At 41.2% G+C, this 18024-nt stretch overlaps 2 protein-coding genes across 4 annotated transcripts; both read right to left on the minus strand.

Annotated features, from left to right (window-relative positions):
* Positions 1-562: 562 nt before the first annotated feature.
* cnot4a (CCR4-NOT transcription complex, subunit 4a) lies at positions 563-9863 on the minus strand. Of its 2 annotated transcripts, none has more exons than XM_051952231.1 (13): positions 9621-9863; positions 7564-7738; positions 7005-7202; positions 6688-6774; positions 6243-6344; positions 5818-5943; positions 5610-5734; positions 5298-5504; positions 5125-5182; positions 4758-5013; positions 3824-4327; positions 3320-3553; positions 563-2498 (listed from the first exon to the last, which is right to left on the minus strand). In XM_051952231.1, exons 2-13 carry the CDS (start codon positions 7735-7737, stop codon positions 2170-2172), a joined length of 2400 nt encoding a protein of 799 aa, XP_051808191.1. In that variant the 5' UTR covers position 7738; positions 9621-9863; the 3' UTR covers positions 563-2169. The 2 variants fall into 2 exon arrangements, with proteins under 2 accessions (XP_051808191.1, XP_022048484.2); XM_022192792.2 differs by having other exon boundaries at positions 7564-7786.
* Positions 9864-11188: 1325 nt separating this feature from the next.
* On the minus strand, positions 11189-17733 carry zgc:136858 (uncharacterized protein LOC678543 homolog). Of its 2 annotated transcripts, none has more exons than XM_022192782.2 (18): positions 17335-17733; positions 17097-17211; positions 16824-16998; positions 16607-16718; positions 16104-16210; positions 15817-15943; positions 15153-15273; positions 14843-14928; positions 14504-14640; positions 14360-14419; positions 14213-14276; positions 14027-14121; positions 13812-13940; positions 12545-12659; positions 12313-12432; positions 11987-12153; positions 11819-11901; positions 11189-11618 (listed from the first exon to the last, which is right to left on the minus strand). In XM_022192782.2, exons 1-18 carry the CDS (start codon positions 17411-17413, stop codon positions 11423-11425), a joined length of 2088 nt encoding a protein of 695 aa, XP_022048474.1. In that variant the 5' UTR covers positions 17414-17733; the 3' UTR covers positions 11189-11422. The 2 variants fall into 2 exon arrangements, with proteins under 2 accessions (XP_022048474.1, XP_022048473.1); XM_022192781.2 differs by having other exon boundaries at positions 12313-12450; positions 17335-17732.
* Positions 17734-18024: the final 291 nt, after the last annotated feature.

Below are 18024 nucleotides of genomic sequence, written 5' to 3' on the forward strand. Positions count from 1 at the left end.
ATAGTGCAGACATTGTACGAGTATCGACCGTGCTCCTCCCCATCTGTCAGAAGTCCGACAGGACAAAAAAGAAAGCTCTCTGCTGCAGACTATCTACTGCTGCATTGGCTGAGGAGAATGCAGAGCTGCAAACTGAAGGACAGCGATATGCACGCATGCTCTGCTCCCAGCAGCACTCCTACACTGAGGAGATGAGCATATGGCAGAGGAAAATGGGATTTTAGCTCAGTCTTGTGTGCATTCAGGCTGCAATCAGTCATTTAATGTCGAACAAAAGCTTGTTTTTAGAGGGGGGGAACAGATGAAAACTGTGATGTCAGTGCCTTTCTGTGTCACCTTGTGTTCTCCTGAAGTTTGACTGCAGAGCTTCCTCACTGACAGAAAGTGATCTGCCCCCTAGTGGAAGACATTAGAATAAGAAACAAGAGTGATTTACAGTGAGCTGTCTGACATTACTCTGGTGTTCTGGACAGTGTGGTGGTGAGTACTGCTAAGAGTAATAATCATAAGTGCATGTGATTGAATCGGGTTGGTGAGAACACAACAGCAGACAAACACCAGCTCTGAGTTTTCAGTTTTATTTAAGGTTCATTTTTCCAGACCTGCAGAGGAAAGTTCACTTCCTTTAAGCGCCTCAAATTGTATTTTTTTTTCTTGCAAAATTATGTTAAAACCCATTGTATGACTCTGTGTTGGTTTTCCTGGATGACTTTGTTCATTTTTGTGAATACTGTTAAATAGGGGGCAACAGGGGGGAGGGTGAGGGGAAGAGAGAGAGAAAGAGAGACAGAGCGAACACGGATCAGAATTAAGACTTCAAAAAGAAAAAAGGCGGTGGTTGGAGAGATCGATCTGAAATCCTAAAGGCTGAGAGCTCCTTAAATCACTACTACAGTACTTGGTATTGTCTTACAGCACCTACCTTTGTGACACACACTCACATACAGTTGCCGAAGTCACATACAATATTGCATATTTTTCAGCAGTCACTGACGCTCCCCTTCCAATCACTCGAGCTCCTTTGTCTCATCTGTCCATTTTAAGGCCTCGTTTAAGCCCTCGTGGGTCCAACACAGGGACCTGTTAACCCTTTTACTACCCTCATTAGTATTTTTGACTCAACTCTCCCTCCGTCATTGTCCTATCTATGTGGTGGCTGTCCATGTTAGGGCTAGCTATTGTAGGTACCACACAGTGGCACTGTGAGTAAGAGTCTAACCCTAGTGCTCAGGATGTGTGCCACGATCTCCCAAAGCCCTGGCTCCCTGCGGTTAGGCAGTGCTCTATCCTCTGATACAGAGGTTCAGCAAAATTTTCCCTCCAGCAGGATGGGGCCAGTGGGAACCCCCCACTAAAGAGACTGTGAGCCAAGTGGCCTCTGAAGCAGGCCATTTGTGTCCCTACCTAACAGGGAGCCCATGCATAGCCTGTGCCCTCAACTCCCATGTCGTCTGCATTCACTGTCTACGAATCAAATCTCAGCTTCTTTTTTTTTTTAATTTAGTTTTGATACTCTTTAACCCACTCTCAAAAAAACTAAGTGCCAACCCCTCTTCCCTCTGTCTCTCACCTTGCCTTATTCACAACGTAGCTGTAAGGGTTAACCGTTTCACAGTCTCCTGTTTGAGTGGGGAAGATGAGGGTCTTTGGGGCAAAGCTTCAAAGAGCAGATTCACAGCTTGCTTCATTCCTCGAAAACTAATCATGACTTCAACTTTCAAAAACACAAATGTTGTTCATGCTTAATCATTAGTTACTTTTAAAAAAGACCTCACTTCAGCTAATTTGTTTCTCTGCCAGTTTGTGGATTTAACTCGTGTCACCACTGGGCGCTTGATGCTATACTGATTCTTGTGCTCTCCGTTAGCAGTAAGCTACACAACGAATCCCATGTTACGCCCAGAACTAGTTCTAAGGAGTGGTGATGGCAGCAGACAAAGGGTACTGATAATTTGTGTGCCACAAACAAAAACAAAAAACAAATAGGCCTTCAGAGTAGACAAAAAGGAAGGAGGAAGAGAAAAAGAAGAAAGCATGTTTGTTACTTTGTTAATTTTTCATACTCTGCAGATTGGTGTGTATTGCATTGGGGGAGGGGGAGCGGGTTACAGGATGATTGGGTATAAAGTGGTAGTGGGGGAATGGATGGGTGCCTGCTGTAGTCTGTGTTCAGTGGCGGTCCACAGCGGCACTCTGTAGCAGCTCTGTGGCGGGCTGTCCCATGGGTCTGAAGGCGGTCTGGAAGCCTGGGGGAGGGGAGTGGAACTGGCTGGCGGGGTTGGCTGTGGGAGGGGGCAGGTAGGGAGCCCAGCCGCCGGCGGCTCTGTGATGGAGGGGGAGATGGGCATCGAGGAGGCCGCTGTGGAGGGGCTGGGGAGTGGGCACCGCTGAGCTGGCAGGGCCGTCCATCTCTGTGAGGGCCTGCAGGGACTTGAGCCAGTGTGGTGGGTTGTCGTCCTGGAGACAGTCTAAACTGCTGCCTGCCGAAGCTGGGATGCCTGAGGGGGGTGAGGTTGATGCAGCAGGGTCACAAGAGATGACAAAAATACACAACAAAACTACAGTGAAGATAATGTTCAGCTTCATTTTTGTTGGGACTGTCAGGCAGGAACAGACGTTGGTTTTTGTAAAAGCAAATAATTAGATTAGCGGTATTCATCAAAGCTCTGCTGAAATACTGGAAATGTGTCGTACAAGGAGCATCCTGGGGCAATTAATCATTTTTTAATCAATTTAAATCAAAAAGGTGAAGAACTATAGTTGTCTGTAGAATTTTGATACACTTTAGCTGCTTGGAGCTGATTAGTTGCTGTAGATTACTACAACATTGTGTGATACTGCACCAGGAAAAGTACCAGAAATCCCTCAAACATTACCAAGGCTTTTCATTGTAAAATGGCATTCACTCCACACCTGGGAAACCACCCTCACTATCTGCCTCCCCAACATAATAACTATATATATATAAATGAAGCAACTACCAGTTATGCTCAGTGTCAGTTAATCTGTTGATAATATAAAATTCTATTCATTTGTCCTGTCTAATCAACAGTCCTTGAGTAATGCTACTGGACACTGAATACTGTTGTGATTTTAACAGCATACTAAAAGTAGTTTGAAGACATTATTTTGGACTTTAAATGTAAATCTTTCATTGCTTTCCGATGTTTTCACAGACCAAGCAATTGAGTGAGACTCATAAATAATTTGCAGAGCTAACTCAATCTTAAATGTCAAAAAGCAGAAGCTGAAAGCAGCACATCTGTGCAACTTATGCTGGATAAAAGACCTAAACTGTTACTGTGAACTGATTCTCTACCTGTAATGATAGCAGGGTCCATCCAGCTGGCTGTGCCGTCCCAGCTCAGGCTGTGTGAGATTCCTGTTGGCCCTGCTGGCCCACCGATGTGGTTAACACTGTTGGAGGACGAGGAGGATGAAGAGGAAGAGGAGTTTGGGAGGCCCCCGAAGTTGATATTGATGTTGGGCAAGAGAGCTCTCAGGCCGTCCTGCCATTCTTTCACATTTAAGCCATCTATAGAGCCACTGTTTTCTGCAGGAGAGGAAAGCAAAACAGACATGTCAGCTCCTCAGGTGTTTTGATCACAGACTAGTGGCTGACTTCAGAACTGCATCTTCCAGCATTTTGTATGCTCTGTAAAATCAATAAAAGCTCATCAAAACAAGTATAATGCTACATGGCAGTGTGCATACGCTGTGATATTAAAGAACCTCATTATGTAGCACATCTAATCTCTGTTTTAACATGTGCTGCTTTCATGAGACACAGAAATGTTGCCAAAGTGACCCAGGTGTCAGGTACCTGAGATGGGGATCCCTCCCAGCCCTGTGTTGTGCTGAGGGGGCAGATTCAGGTCCAGGAAATTACTGTGTGAGGCAGCACTGGCTGAGTGGTTCAAGTGTGTGAGGTTATTTCGTGTGGGGACGCCCATCCAGGGGTGTCTGGCGGCTGGCGGCTGCTGCTGACTGGCCTGGCTGTTGTGACTGCCGGGGAAACTGAAGGAGCTGTAGATGGCTCTGTGGTGGAGCTGTGGGAGGCGTGGTAGGCCGCTGGGGAAGTGGTGGGAGGCGCTAGGGTTAGGATTGGAGGGTGGCAGGCTGGGACCATGGCTGCCCCCCTGGGTCAGGGGCCCTGGGGACAAGGGGCTCTGATCCTGCACTGACAACTCCTTCTCTATCAGGTCTGCCAAAGCTTTGCGGGTGACGTCGAACGGATCGAAGCCCAGGTCGTCATCCTGCTGTTTGCTGGATGAGCCGAACCCAAAGGCCGCCTGCCAGTCTGTGGAAGAAGACACTGGTATTGTGTCTGAGGACAGAAGAAGAGGTAAGTTAGTGGCGCCTCAAGATGTAGACCACTCCATCCACTGAGATGGTCAAGGATACATCTGTGATCCCTGTAAAATCTATTTAGTACTTAAAATCCGAATAATAAATGAAACAAAACAATAATCTCCTTTCAACTTTTTTGTTTCTGCTTAGTAAAAAACCTTCCTAATAGTTTAGTCAGCAAGTGGTAACACTTTTTAAGAATGTTGTTGCACTGCTTGCAACAGCCAAACAGCCAGAGTATTGAGAAAACAAATATTCAGAATAAAGCAGCTGCACTTCAACATATTGTTGGAAAGCTGGAGAAAAGAAACATTGTGCTGTGGCTTGGTGGCATCGCATTTAAGAAGACCCAATTCAGCAGGTATCCAACATACACAAAAAGTTTAAATGAAAGGTCCATAATGTACCTGATGTGAAGAGGCTCTGTGGTTCGGGGGTCATGGGCCAGTCAGAACTGCCGCGAGGGGAGCTGGGGAAGGGGGACAGGCCAGCAGGGAGCGGGTTAGGATGTCTGAAGTTACTGTTGTCTGAAAAGAGTGACTGGGACTCAGCTGCCGCACCCTCAAAGGGTGAACGGGCTGTGAGGTCTGACATGCTGATGGGCACCACCAGGCTGGGCTTGGTTAAACCCGGGGGAGGTGAAGGGGAGTCACTGGTGGGTATCTGCAATATGAAAAAGAAACAAATGCTTGCCATATTGTCCTTTACAAACTTGAGTCATTTTTTAAAATAATTATTGAAACTTGCCAAACACATTAGTTGCGGTTGTTTTACCTGTTGTAAAGTCTCTCCATTTACCAAACCGATTGACTCTGGGGGTTTGTCACTGGGACTGCAGGCAGAAAATGTATATACTGATTAACAGAGAACGCTGACTTCAAATTATAAACACAACTATTTTCTTTAAGAATATGCTGACCCCTGTCCTGAGGAGCGGTCTGTATTACCTGTTGCTGTCACAGTTGGAGGAGAAGGGGGACAAGGCAGTACGCTGGCCAGGACCCAGCTCTGTTTCTAGCCCATCTGAAGTAATTACTTCTTGGTCTAGATAATCTAGCAGCGGAGGGGACTTGCGGTCTTCTGAAAGCCCATTGGGCAGTTTGTTATGCCCTGACAGTGTCGGCCACCCATCTTTACCATTGCTATTGTTGGTTCTGTTTGAAAGCAGGAAACATACCATGAAGCATTACACTAGGATAAAGTGGAACTGTTGAAGTCAAAATAAATGATTTTAAAAAGTGAAAAAAATGAAATCGAACCTCTGTGTGGAGTTGGATTTACTCTTTGACTTCTCTGTTCCACATGCTGGAGGTTGTAGAAAGCTAGGGTTAATTTTATAGAGGTCTTGGAGGAGTTTCTGCTCATACTCTTGATGTTTCCCCGCCTAAGAAAGTGACATAACGAGTTAAAATGAAGTCTTCAACCAAAATTAATTCTCATTTCAACAGGAGAAAATAAAGCGCGCACCTGCATCTCCTCTTTAGTAAAGCTAGCTGCTTCGTCCCCCAGCTCGTGTAGATACATACAATCAGGTTTGGGACACTGCATACTTTTGAGGAAGTAACTGCAGTACTTTGTTGTGCCTAAAGAAGCCTGTAGGAGAAATTCAGAAATTAAAGATCAGAGAAAATGATGAAAGAAAATTTGTACCAAAAAAGACAAAGCTAATTTTCAAGATGCTTTTTTGATCTCTGTGTAATTCTAGAGCTAGATATGGTACATTGTTTAACGTAATGGCGTCTGTGTCTTAACAGCAGAAAACAGGAAGAAAACGAAGGACAAATTTATCACATGGCTTCCACATAAAATGAAACCTCTAATCATAGCCACACACAAGATCAGCACTTTAACACAAGTAACACTGAGTAATATTATTATGGTCAACATCTCACTTTGAGTGTTCTGCCATCAACCACCACATTGTTCACACACTGTATTGCTCTAAGAGCATCTTCAGAGCGGATGTAAGTGACATAAGCGCTGGCACTAGGCCCCTGAAAAACAAAAAAAACTTCAGTAAACATACAACAGTTTGACTGTAGCTGTATATTACATTCATGAGCTCTCTATTGCACCAATGCACAAGTATTTTTAATATTAACTGATTTAGTGCTTTGTAATATGTAACTACTCAAAACTGCATCTATATAATATTAAGAAACAACACTTAAAAATATGATAACTGAGAAAATGTAAGTAATGCGAACCAAAGCAAGGATGTCTTGGTATGTGAAACTTCAGAAAACAATTGCTAAAACACAAATTGCTCATTAATTTCAAAAATAAACATTGATTTATCTGTATTAATATTCAGACACTAGCCCACATCTGTCTTACCTGTGAACCTGCATAAGATGTGCTATTGTTTATGACCACTTTATGGATTTTCCCAAACCTTCCAAAATACTCTGGTCGTTTTAAGACCTGTGGATAAAGCATAAAATGAAAACACAAAACTTTGGGAATGCTGTACACCCTTTTGAACACAATACTGTTAAAAATCATTCCCTGTCATAGTGCATTAACAGCTAGTGCCTTTAGATCGTCATAGCCATTGATTTATTCACATCCAACTAAAATACCACGAGTTCCAACACTCCAGTGTCACAGGCAGCATAAGTCACTAAGCTCGTTAGCGGTGGCGCTGTAATCACCTCTGGGTCGGCAAGTCGCTGCGAGAGCCCCACCACAAACACCAGGTTTCTCTGGACCACTCTGACACTGGCCAGGTGTTTGCGGTTTTCTGTCACCTTCTGCTTTTTCTCGTTCTGTTTCTGCTTCTTTTCATTCTTTATCCTTTGGATCTCCTCCTGTGACAGAGGCTTGTACACAGCAGGGTCCTCTGGGTACGGCTGTACAAAAACACAAAGAACTTAGATACAAACTGAGACATCCACTGCTTGCAAAAATACCCTGCTAGTCTACACTATGTGGCTTTATAAAGGCCTGTGTGTAACTGAGACCTTTGGCTGGCAATGTAGATCAACAGGCATTACTAGCAAAAAAGTTCAGACTGCAAATGTGAAAGTCTAAATACGAATGAACAGATGTTTCAAATAAGCAGCTACTTTAGACGAGTGATGAAAAGATAACTTCTCTTCCTTTGTTAGCATTTGGACACTCAACATCATCGTCTCTGCTGTGCCAACCACAGTCAAATCACCCCGTAATGAGGAGTTTTTTGGAATCACATCCAGCTTATCTCTTCCTCACCTTTCTGCAGGCGGGGCAGAGGCCATTCTCATCTGTGCGGATGCGATGCCAACAGAAGCGGCAGATCTGGTAGCCACACGTGCAGGGAAAGAAGTTGACGTCATCAATCTCCAGTGGCTCCATGCACAGAGGGCACTCCATAGGGTCGTCCTTCATTTCAGGGCTGTGGGACATCCTATGGCGCAGCAAGGGGGAGTACTGAAGCTGGTCACAGAGCACAGGGCTACAAAAACATAAGAGTTGAATGTAAGCACTCCATCCAGAGACGACGGAAAATAATCAACTGAACCAATTCTTTTGACTAATAGAGCTTGCTGTCTCTACACATCCGCCAAGCAGGATGGCATAGCCTTGGGAATTGACTTTATAACTAGCAAGACCACATTAGCAGACACCGACCAAAATATATCCATATAAACATCTGTAATTTACAGAATTGCCTGTTATTCAGCAGAAGAAATACCACCCAGTTGCTGGTTCATTAAGTCCACCTTGCACTCTAATACAATAAAGCTTACTTCAATTACAGGTGTACTGTTCAGTTTATGATGACACTCTTTTACAGGTGCTTATTCAAAGTTATGATTCTTCCGGATACTGCAGTTTGTTGTACATTTCAGTTGCACTATGCTTCTCACACAGCTGTTACTAATATTTCGTTTGCTTTACTGACACCATCAAGAACCATTGCTGACATCACAGAAGATCAAATAAATATCAGACACTGTCTTTTCAAGCTGAAAAAATTGATGGTCAGATCATCACTTTGCACATATCTTATTAGTCAAATATTAATTTATATCATTTTTACACAGTCTTATGTGTGCTTATTTGGCGGTTTTCTTTAACCTCAATAGTATTCTAAATATCTCTGAGCTTTGGACTCATAGTTAGAAAACCGTAAACACTAAAGCAATCCGACTGCCTCACCTTGTTCTCTGGAAAACTGTGGATGGTGCCACCAAACACTATCACAGCATACATTTAACAAAAAATAACATTTCAACCGTCAAAGAGGCAGGAATTGTTGCAGGTCTTTGCATTAAGCTGCACTAGTTTCTGCTAGATGAGCCTAACGGAGGACAAATGACTGCACATCTTCAAAAACAAGCTAAAAACAGAACTATGACAGCTGAATGATAATGCGGATGTTGTGGTATCTCTCTTGGATTGACAGTACTCGACACGTCATGGTGGATGTTTAAGGGAAATACAACAAAGTGCGTTTATTTACACATGAAACGCCTGTAGGTAGCAATTAAACACCAGCCTCGGCTGACAACACCGCGGCTAGAAGGCGAACTCGGTGACAAATACAGTCTGACAAAAACCGACAGAGTGAAGCTGAATTAAAGGAAACGCCAACAGTTCATATGCTGGGCAGAATTTTGCTAATAAACTGACATGTAGTGAGGTATCACCGTTTTGAAGCTTCACTCGCAGACATCATTGGTACAGTCGTGTACGAAGCCAGAATACCCCGTTAGCCTGGCTGGTAACTTTAGCTGCTCTGTCTGCTGGATCGTACCTTATGACAGATGTTATTTGACTAACGTTATGCTAAGCTAAAGCTAGCCGCGAATTGGTAAAAGAAGCCGGTCTGGCTGATAGCAGGATTACAGGGCTAACTGTACCTTCAATCCTGAAACAAAACACACAGAAATGAATAATAACTTAATATTTACGTTCGTGATTTAATAAAACGTATGACATAACGGTACGGTTACTCCTACATAGAAAGTGACAGCTTGCTTTCTGCTAAGCGCTATCAGTAGCTAGCATGCTACATTATCACCAGAATGTACTAGGTTTTGGAGCCGAGCTTACGATGAGGCCTACACAAGCTAACACTGAACTGGAACCAAGTTGGTGGCACTACAAGCAACTGACAATGCTCTAACGACATTAAGATTACCTGGACAGCGATTCAGAAAGCTTGAGGAAACTCTAAAGTCAGTCAATAAAATCGTAAGAGATACAACAGTCCTTTATACGCAGAGGTAAAATCTAACCTGGCTAGCCCAGCTAGCAACTTGGCTAACATTAGCGTTACTTACCCTGTCCGTATTTAGCTTAGGATTCCACTCCAAGGGAGTCACACCAAATTGGGCGGGGACTGCGAGCCAATGTATCTGAAATGTCAAAATTTCTACAAACGGTCACTTAAGATAACAGTAGTTGTGTTGTTCTATTGTAATTAAAAGGCTATAAAGATGTTTTGCCCCTTTCTTTTCTTGGTATTGTGGAGACAATTTACGCTCAAACCACCATCTTAGCTAGCATTATAGTAGGGAGGAGGGAATGGGGCAAGTATTCATTGCCACTGAGTCTGCGCAAACGGCCACATCCTTTCTGGGAGATGTAGTTTTCACATCTTATTCGCCATCATACTAATATTCCGCTTTAAAAAGTATGAATCTACCAAATTTCGGTAAATTTCAGAAATAAGTACTGTATTTCACTCAATTATATTTATTATGAGATTTAACTGGACGTTATTTTGTAGATTATAAACAAAATACTTAGAATTTTAAATAGCAGTGTAGAAAGCAATAACATTTGTTTGAATTTAACCACTGACATTAAATGCTGATATATGACAGCGGACAAATTAACACATACAAAAAGTTACCCAATAATATATTAATAACAATGAAACATGAACACAAGCAACAGCATTTTATTGATAGTACATCAGTATTTTCTGCCCCCCCCCCCCACACACACACACACACAAAATTTGAAGAGTAAGATTTCCGTTTGTATTTTTTTACATTTTGGTATGGCTACTTTATGTCTTCCAATGCAATTTTTTTTTGCCTGATGAAGGTGTACTACCGAAATCTTGCAATGATACATTGGAAGAGTTCATTTGCAAAAACAGGTAACTCCGTTTTCAAAACACTCATTTTTTTATTGTTTACTTGAAATAATAACAATAATAACACTAACAATTTATTTTTTCTCTATTTTGTCATGTACTTTCTACTGAGTCAAATCCACTCAGCTTCAGTTTGATTGATATTATCTCAAGTAAACAATAAAAAAAGTTTTCAGAAAACTTATCAAAACGAAGTTATCTGTTTTTGCAAATGAACTCTTCATTTATCATTGCAAGTTAGACCGTGTGCGGTCGGTTTTGTACCTTTTGTAAACGTCAATTCACTGTTATTTACACAACAGTTTTATAAAAACAATAAACATAATAATAATAAACATAATAATAGTAAGATTAGTGTCACAAATTAGCCGAACAAGTTCAAATACAGAAGTTAAGACCCTACAGTGTTTTTTATGATACAAAGTTACCTGGGTAATTTAAATACTAAGATACCCCACAAACGTTAAACAGTAAATATTAAGTCTAAGATATGATCATGAGGATTAACTGGACAAAATTAGAACTAAAGCTATGAGCCTACAGAAACATACCTGACAGCCCAACAAATCCAGATTCCCTCTTAGAAAGCTTTCTTTTTCTTATTTACTCCTTCTCATTATCTTTATTTATTTTATTTTATTTTTTGTAATATGCCCCGTTCTTTACTATAAGAAATCAAAACACCAGATGGTCTTTGAATTTAAATATTACATAATTCATTTATAGGGACGAGGAGTCATGAGGTTAAGTAAAGGTTCAGACAAAGTTGCTTTATGTATTTTGGCAAGATTTCAATTATAATAGAACAATCAGAAGTATGAAACTAATTAGAGTGTAATCGTTTTATTAAATGTGCCACCTTCTGACGTCCCTTTATTTATTCACAATATCACACACTGATTCCACATGTATTTAATCACAAATCTTAAGACTGACAATGATAAAAGTCTGAGAAATCTCACAAGAAACATTTTAATTTTAATCTATCCACACAAATTTTGGTTTGGGCCAGTCCTGCGCTTGGACTTTGTTGGGATCCACAGAGTCTAAGGTAAGCACTGGGGCGATGGGGTGTGGGGATGCCAGGGACATCCTTGCAGCCAGAAGCCCCATTCGAACACAGCTGTCTGTGTCTTTTCCCTGGAGAATACCTGCTATTAAGGCACCTGCAAGACTGCAAACAGAGTGGAGATAGATGAGTGACTTTTGTTTGAATTTTTACACTTGGTTTTGTGAGAGAAAGGATGACAGTGACAGGGAGAGAAACAGGTCATTGGAAATGAAAAGTGGATGAAACTGTAGTAGATGAAGTTTGGAAAAGGAAATTAAAATAAGAATAGGGAAAAGAAAGTAGGTCGAGTAAATTTTTAGCACCTATCTCCGGCTCCTGACACATTCATCGTCTCCTCTGGGGTCACAGTGGGTGCTGGGTAGTACAGAGCACAAAGCTGCCGCCTCTGCAAACACAAGTGCAGCAAAAACATCTTCACTATTACTGGCCTAGTCAACATGATTATCAGTTTACAAGAATAGAGTTCTTACCCTCTTCTGTTTTCTTGGCTGCAGGTTGATTGTTCCTGCATCATGTTCTCCACATAGCAACACACCATTAGCACCGAGGGTGACCACCAGACAGTGAAGATGGTCCAGAAGGGGGCGTGAGAGAGCCACAGCGACACCCAGCATCTCATCAAGAGTACTTGGCAGCACTGCCACAATATAAAACCACATCCTTAGCTACCATCACAATACTTGCATTTCACAAGAACTCTAACTGCAACAACTTTGGCTGTGAATTAGTCTTTGATAGCACGGACACATATGTTCACATATGAACAATTACTTTCTATTGAAGGAACTCATTTCACCTTCAGGTGTTGTGATGCCCAGTGTTTCATTCATGGTGCACAATTCTGCCAGGTTTGGGGATGAATAGGACAAAGACTTCCAGGCGTCTGAAAGAAAAGGCTTACAAGCCTTTTCTGAATCTGTTGGTTCATACCAAACTGTGACACATATGGATAATATTGCATTAAAATCGCTAAAAGTTTTGTTTCACAATTATTCTTCTTTATTTACTGACCATCTCTCCATGCTTACCATTTAAATTGTGCTTTTTGGCAAAAGAACAAACATAGTCGATGGTGGAGACTGGGATGTTTCCATCAAGACACACAAGAGTGGCTGATGAAAGCTGCTTCTCAAACTGTGACACCTGCGCAAAGACAGAATATAGAAATAGTTTGAAAAAGGTGAAAGTTTGAAACTGGAGGTTCCTCACAAGTGCACAAAAACACATTGGAATGAAATACATGTTCTAGTCCCATACATAAAACATATAATACGGTCAAGTGTAAAATGAAACAACAAAATTGAAAACACACAATGTGTGCAGCTAAAAATGTTTCATTATTAGCTCAGTCATTAGGTACCTGTCCCACTTTCTCAAAGCTCACAGTAATATGTACAAATAGCAAAGCATTTCTAACCAGCAGTTCAAAGTCCAAAGATATTCAGCTCACTATCTTTGGAAGACAAAGAAAATCTTCCAATATATATGCTTGGGAAAGTGTAAATTACAGTAAAAGATTAGCATTTCAGAATTGATAAATTATTTGCATTAGCAGCTGCCGATCATGTTATTGTCGATACTCTAATGACTAATTGTTTAAGCTCAAAAATGAACAGCATAAAAACAGAGCAGTAATAATTTATATGTGAGCCTACATGGATTATTCTTAAAAGCTCTCTAAAATGTGGTATAAACTCAGTTGATGTGACACCGAGGAGGAGTTTGTTGGAGTTAAAATTGTACTAAAGTGGGTTTCTGCACTGATGTGCTGGTTGTGAGATGTGAAGGGACTTGGTGAAGAAAAAATGTAAAATATTTAGCAACGCACGACTAAAAATTATTCATCTAAATTTTAAACATAAAACACAGCCAGGATTGGAGACTTATATTTTATGCAAATGAGCAGTTAATAGAGTTAAGTTAGTCTACAATATAGGTCTAAATATCACAACTATCACTTACAGGTAAAGAGACATTAAATTACATGGTATGCACTATGAATTGGCTGTTGTTTTTTTTTAAATTAATGTCTATCTGTAGATCCTTCATGTATGTGCACACAATTTAAATCCATAGTGAGAATAATGTACGCTGCCACTCACAATGCAAACAACTATATGCAGAGGTACTGTAACTAAGTGGGTACAGCTGATCACCATGAATATGCACTACAATTCAGATTTTATACGATGAAACATTTCAGCATCATAACTTTCCACAGGGAATGTGGCTGTTCTGGAGCACTAATCCCAGTCTAGACTGGCTAAAGGTGAATAGTCTGTCAGTAGAACTTACATACTGCTCTGTGATTTGCTGATGAATGTCCATGTCCCCCAACCCAAGACTCAGTTCTCCACTCTCAGTGATGACAGCACAGTAGGTTGCTGTGCTCTGCCCTTCTATCCTGGCCACACCACTTGTGTTCTTACAAAAATGTGAAAAAAAGAAGCTTTTACATGTTTAGGATTTTAATCATGCTCAGTAATAACCAACTGCTGATATCAACGTACCATATGTTTACAGTAGTTCAGCACTGCATCACTGTTTGAATCGGTTCCAGTAGCTGAGATGAACAGCGGTTTGTGGCCTAATCTACTCAGAGAATCTTGAAGGAAAGCAACAAAAAATGAGTGCGAAACAATAGGATGGAAATGACTGATAAAATGTGCAAGCGCATAATCAGATAAAAAACCAACCAGCCATGTTCCTTCCTACACCGCCGAAAGACTGACACACGCTTCCTGGGTTCGTCTGGCCAAACTGAAACGCACAGCAAGTTTTCTCAGAACTCAATCTGATTAATCTATTCTGCAGAATTTCAGATGAACACCTGTTGAACTTACAAGAAGCGTTTCAGTTTTTCCCTTGGCAATAAAATCAACGTTTATTCCTCCTACAACAACCTGCAACAAAACGCCATCATAGAGGCCCTTTTAAATTATTTCATTTTGTCTGATTAAGCATTAAAAAAAAATGTGTATACTCACAACATCTGATTCTGTGTTCGATGAGAGTTTTCCAGGAGGATGAGTTCTGTTTTTCAGTGTTCTCTCATTCATTTGTTTTGACAGCGCACAGGCTATCTGACTGCCAACTTTAGCATTATTATGAATGAGAGCAATATCTTGAAACGTACCACATTAAGGACAGCTCAATGTAGAATAATGAAGGTCAATCATCATTAACCGTGGACCTTAGAAGCCACTTCCCTGTAACATCACCATGCTTATCAGTCTTCTTTCCGCCTTTTCATTTTTTATTTGAAGCTGTGATAGAATCATGTTTACTATGCAACTTCTCATCTATTCAGATTTTTACAAGGATACTGGCCTGAAGGGACTTTCCTTTAGTCAGTTCATTGACCTTTTGAAGAATGAATGGTGTCACATCTCTTCCAGTGACACCTTCAGCGCTGAGGAAATCAAAAAGAGAACAGAAAATGATAATTGCATGTCCAGACAGAAAAGTTCCCCTGAGGTCATTGATTATCTAAAAAAAAAAAAAACCCGTGGGAGGGCTGGAGTCTATCCTAGCTGACTTGATCTGACAGGCTCACATTCACAGCTACTGACAATTTAGAATCCAGCACATTACAGTAAAAAAAAAAAAAAAAAATCCAACAGTGCCTTTGTGTACCTGGCCTCTGTCACTGCAGCCTGTATAGCTTCCTCTATCTGCTGGCCTGCTGCTGCGTGCTGCTCTGGGATGGGCACCGCTAACAGGACACCGCTTTGGAGACCCAGTGACAAAGTGCTTGCTGAATGACACAAAAACAAAAATACAGACCAGAAACAAAGTGGAATTACCACTTTACAATTGTATGTATAATTGTTTATAGTTTACACCCATATCTGCCCAGACTTGACCTTTTGGATATAACATGTCATCACTTCATCCTTTTATCATGTTTGACATTTGTGTGAAAAGTTGTGATAACTGACATATAAATTCTTCAGTTATAGCCAAAAATGTGCTTGTGAGATCAGTGTAAATTTTGATGACCGAATTGGAGTCAGTTCATCCTCGAGTCCAAGTAATCAATTTACCTTCAGGCATTCTTGCTATACTGCAACCACATTTACGGGACAGACAACCCCAAGCAGCGTGTTAGCAGTGCAGGGGCATAAAAGATGACCCAGCTGTGTGATGGTTATACTGACTCGAGCATATTCTCTGCCTAACATACTATTTTCTAAGATATGAGCTCAGCAAAATTAAGCAGTGGCTGGTGCTGAATCTTGACCTCTGTGTAAAAGCTGACGGAATCTATTAATGTTCACAGTATAAAATGCTGATATACCTATGAGTTTTGCAGCCTCCTCTGGGTTGCAGACATGGTATGCAGAAGTGAATCCACTTTGTGGAGAGAAGAAGGCTGGAAAATCATTCGATGCTCCATAAGTGGCCACACAGACACCCTGTGTCTCCTAATTACAGAAAGACAGTGGAAGAAGTAATCAGTGTTAAAGGCATTGTGTGTATTTGACACATTTCTACCATAACATTGATAGGTAACATATGTGATCACATCAACTCTGCCCCTGTATATTTAGTAGATTGTCTGATAAATTATGAAGATTTTATTACAAGGAACTCCAGGGTGCGACCGATGTCCAGAATAGATTTGACCCCAGCAGAAACCACAGCAATGGGAGTCCTGCCGAGCTCCGTCAGATCTGCACTGATGTCCAGACCTGGAGGAATAAAATTCGGTGAGTAGAAAATAATAGTAAGTTTTCACATAACTATTTCACTCCCTAGATACAAAGTTAATGTGACACTAACCTATTCTTATCAACATCATGAGTAAACTTGGTGTTCAGACAGTTTGGTGCCCATACACTTAAGACCTTCCACAGAATAAACAATCTGACAAGAGGCGGGGTGTTTTCTACCAACCGCCTGCTGGTCCCCTTATCACTCTTCCTTTGTCATAAAAAAAACTCACATTAAATAACAGACCCACCTGAGGACAGACTTGTTTAATCTAAGGAGGGTTCTTCATGAAAGATGGGGAAAAAAAATCTTATCAGTTTTGGCCTCTGACTGCATAAAAGGCTTTTTTTCCAACAGAGTGGTAATCAGCTCACTGTTCTCTCCATCTCTGTGAACTCCTCCAATACCCCCGGTGACAAAGACAGGAATCCCAGCTCTGTGTGCTGCTATCATCGTCGCTGACACTGTTGTTCCTCCAGAGAGACCCTATGAAAAATGACACACATACAGGACTGCATGCACCGACCTTCACGTCATTAAGAAGAGATTATTTTGAGATCTGTATTTGACATCAAAGTCTGGGTGTCTTACTTTGCTCATGACATATGGCAGGTCCCGTCGTGACACCTTCAGGGAGCTCCTGCACTGGGCGAGGTAGTCAAGCTCCTCTGATGACAGTCCAACACGGACTTCACCCTCGATCACACCGACTGTGGCTGGAGTGGCTCCTTCAGCTCGCACAATGGCCTCCACCTCTTTTGCTGTTCTGGATGAAAACATAAATGGAGGTTATTATTAATCACTAAAATGAACATTAACTTCTGGTATCAGAGTTCTTTGACATTTGAAGGTCATTCAGGGTACCTCAGGTTGTGTGGATAGGGCATGCCATGTGTGATAATAGTGCTCTCAAGTGCAACCACGGGTTTGGTTTCTGCCAACGCCTGCGACACAGATGGATGAATTCTGAACAGACTGTCTGAGAAAAGAGGGCAATATCATCATTATTATAATTGATCTAAGTATAAGGAGTAATCTATATATATATATATATATATATATATTTATTAAGGTTAGATATATAATTAGAGACTGCATTTACCATTTTTGCACAATGTGCTCTGGTAAGATGCAACTCCTCGTCTCAGGATGAGTGCAGATGCTCTCCTGAATATCTTCATTCTGTTTAGACTTTCAGGGAAACTCTGACAGCATAAAGAAAATCTTCATGTGAGTAAAATAGTGTCAGTTGATTAATAAAAGTCAGCACTGAGAGAAATTTAACTTCAAAACATCAAAATTCCACATACAATTGTCACCTCTGCAATTTTTTCAAGCATCCATGTAAACAACTGAGCACCACAATATTAAAAACAAGCTAAGTTCATCCCAACTTAAAGCCTAACAGTTCTTCAAAATGAATCAAAACACTACTACTCACCCCAGAGGATGGTTTGTGTTAGACTGATTCCTTTATTTGTCTAAATTGTGTGCTTATCAAAATGAACACAATAGCAAATTTTACCTCAGCTTCTTGAAGTCAAATCGGGCTCTCATATTCTTATCCCACTCTGCTGTGTGTTTTCTGCCACTGCAAGGCACATGTCCTATTTAGCCATTGTGAGGATTTTTTTTTTGCTCCAGTTGGCTGGGACATATTCCCACCATCCTCCCCCTGTTTTGGGGCCACTCTCAGAAACTGACACCCAAATTCCAGAGCAGGGTTTGCTCACTTTTCTCCTTCTTCGTTGCATGTATACAATGAGAAGGCTAACAAGACTGCATCACACTT

This window comes from Acanthochromis polyacanthus, chromosome 8 (assembly GCF_021347895.1).
Source record: "Acanthochromis polyacanthus isolate Apoly-LR-REF ecotype Palm Island chromosome 8, KAUST_Apoly_ChrSc, whole genome shotgun sequence".
NCBI lineage: Eukaryota > Metazoa > Chordata > Actinopteri > Pomacentridae > Acanthochromis > Acanthochromis polyacanthus.

Coding starts and splice junctions, on each gene's coding strand:
- cnot4a (XM_051952231.1), bottom strand. CDS start 7,737: ATGTCCCACAGCCCTGAAATGAAGGACGACCCTATGGAGTGCCCTCTG. Junction 5,505..5,609: donor AAATCCAACTCCACACAGAG/GTTCGATTTCAT, acceptor GCTTTCAAACAG/AACCAACAATAGCAATGGTA. Junction 2,499..3,319: donor GGACCCTGCTATCATTACAG/GTAGAGAATCAG, acceptor CACCCCCCTCAG/GCATCCCAGCTTCGGCAGGC.
- zgc:136858 (XM_022192781.2), bottom strand. CDS start 17,413: ATGAAGATATTCAGGAGAGCATCTGCACTCATCCTGAGACGAGGAGTT. Junction 14,122..14,212: donor TGTAGGAAGGAACATGGCTG/GTTGGTTTTTTA, acceptor CTTTCCTTCAAG/ATTCTCTGAGTAGATTAGGC. Junction 12,154..12,312: donor GGGCATCACAACACCTGAAG/GTGAAATGAGTT, acceptor ATATTGTGGCAG/TGCTGCCAAGTACTCTTGAT.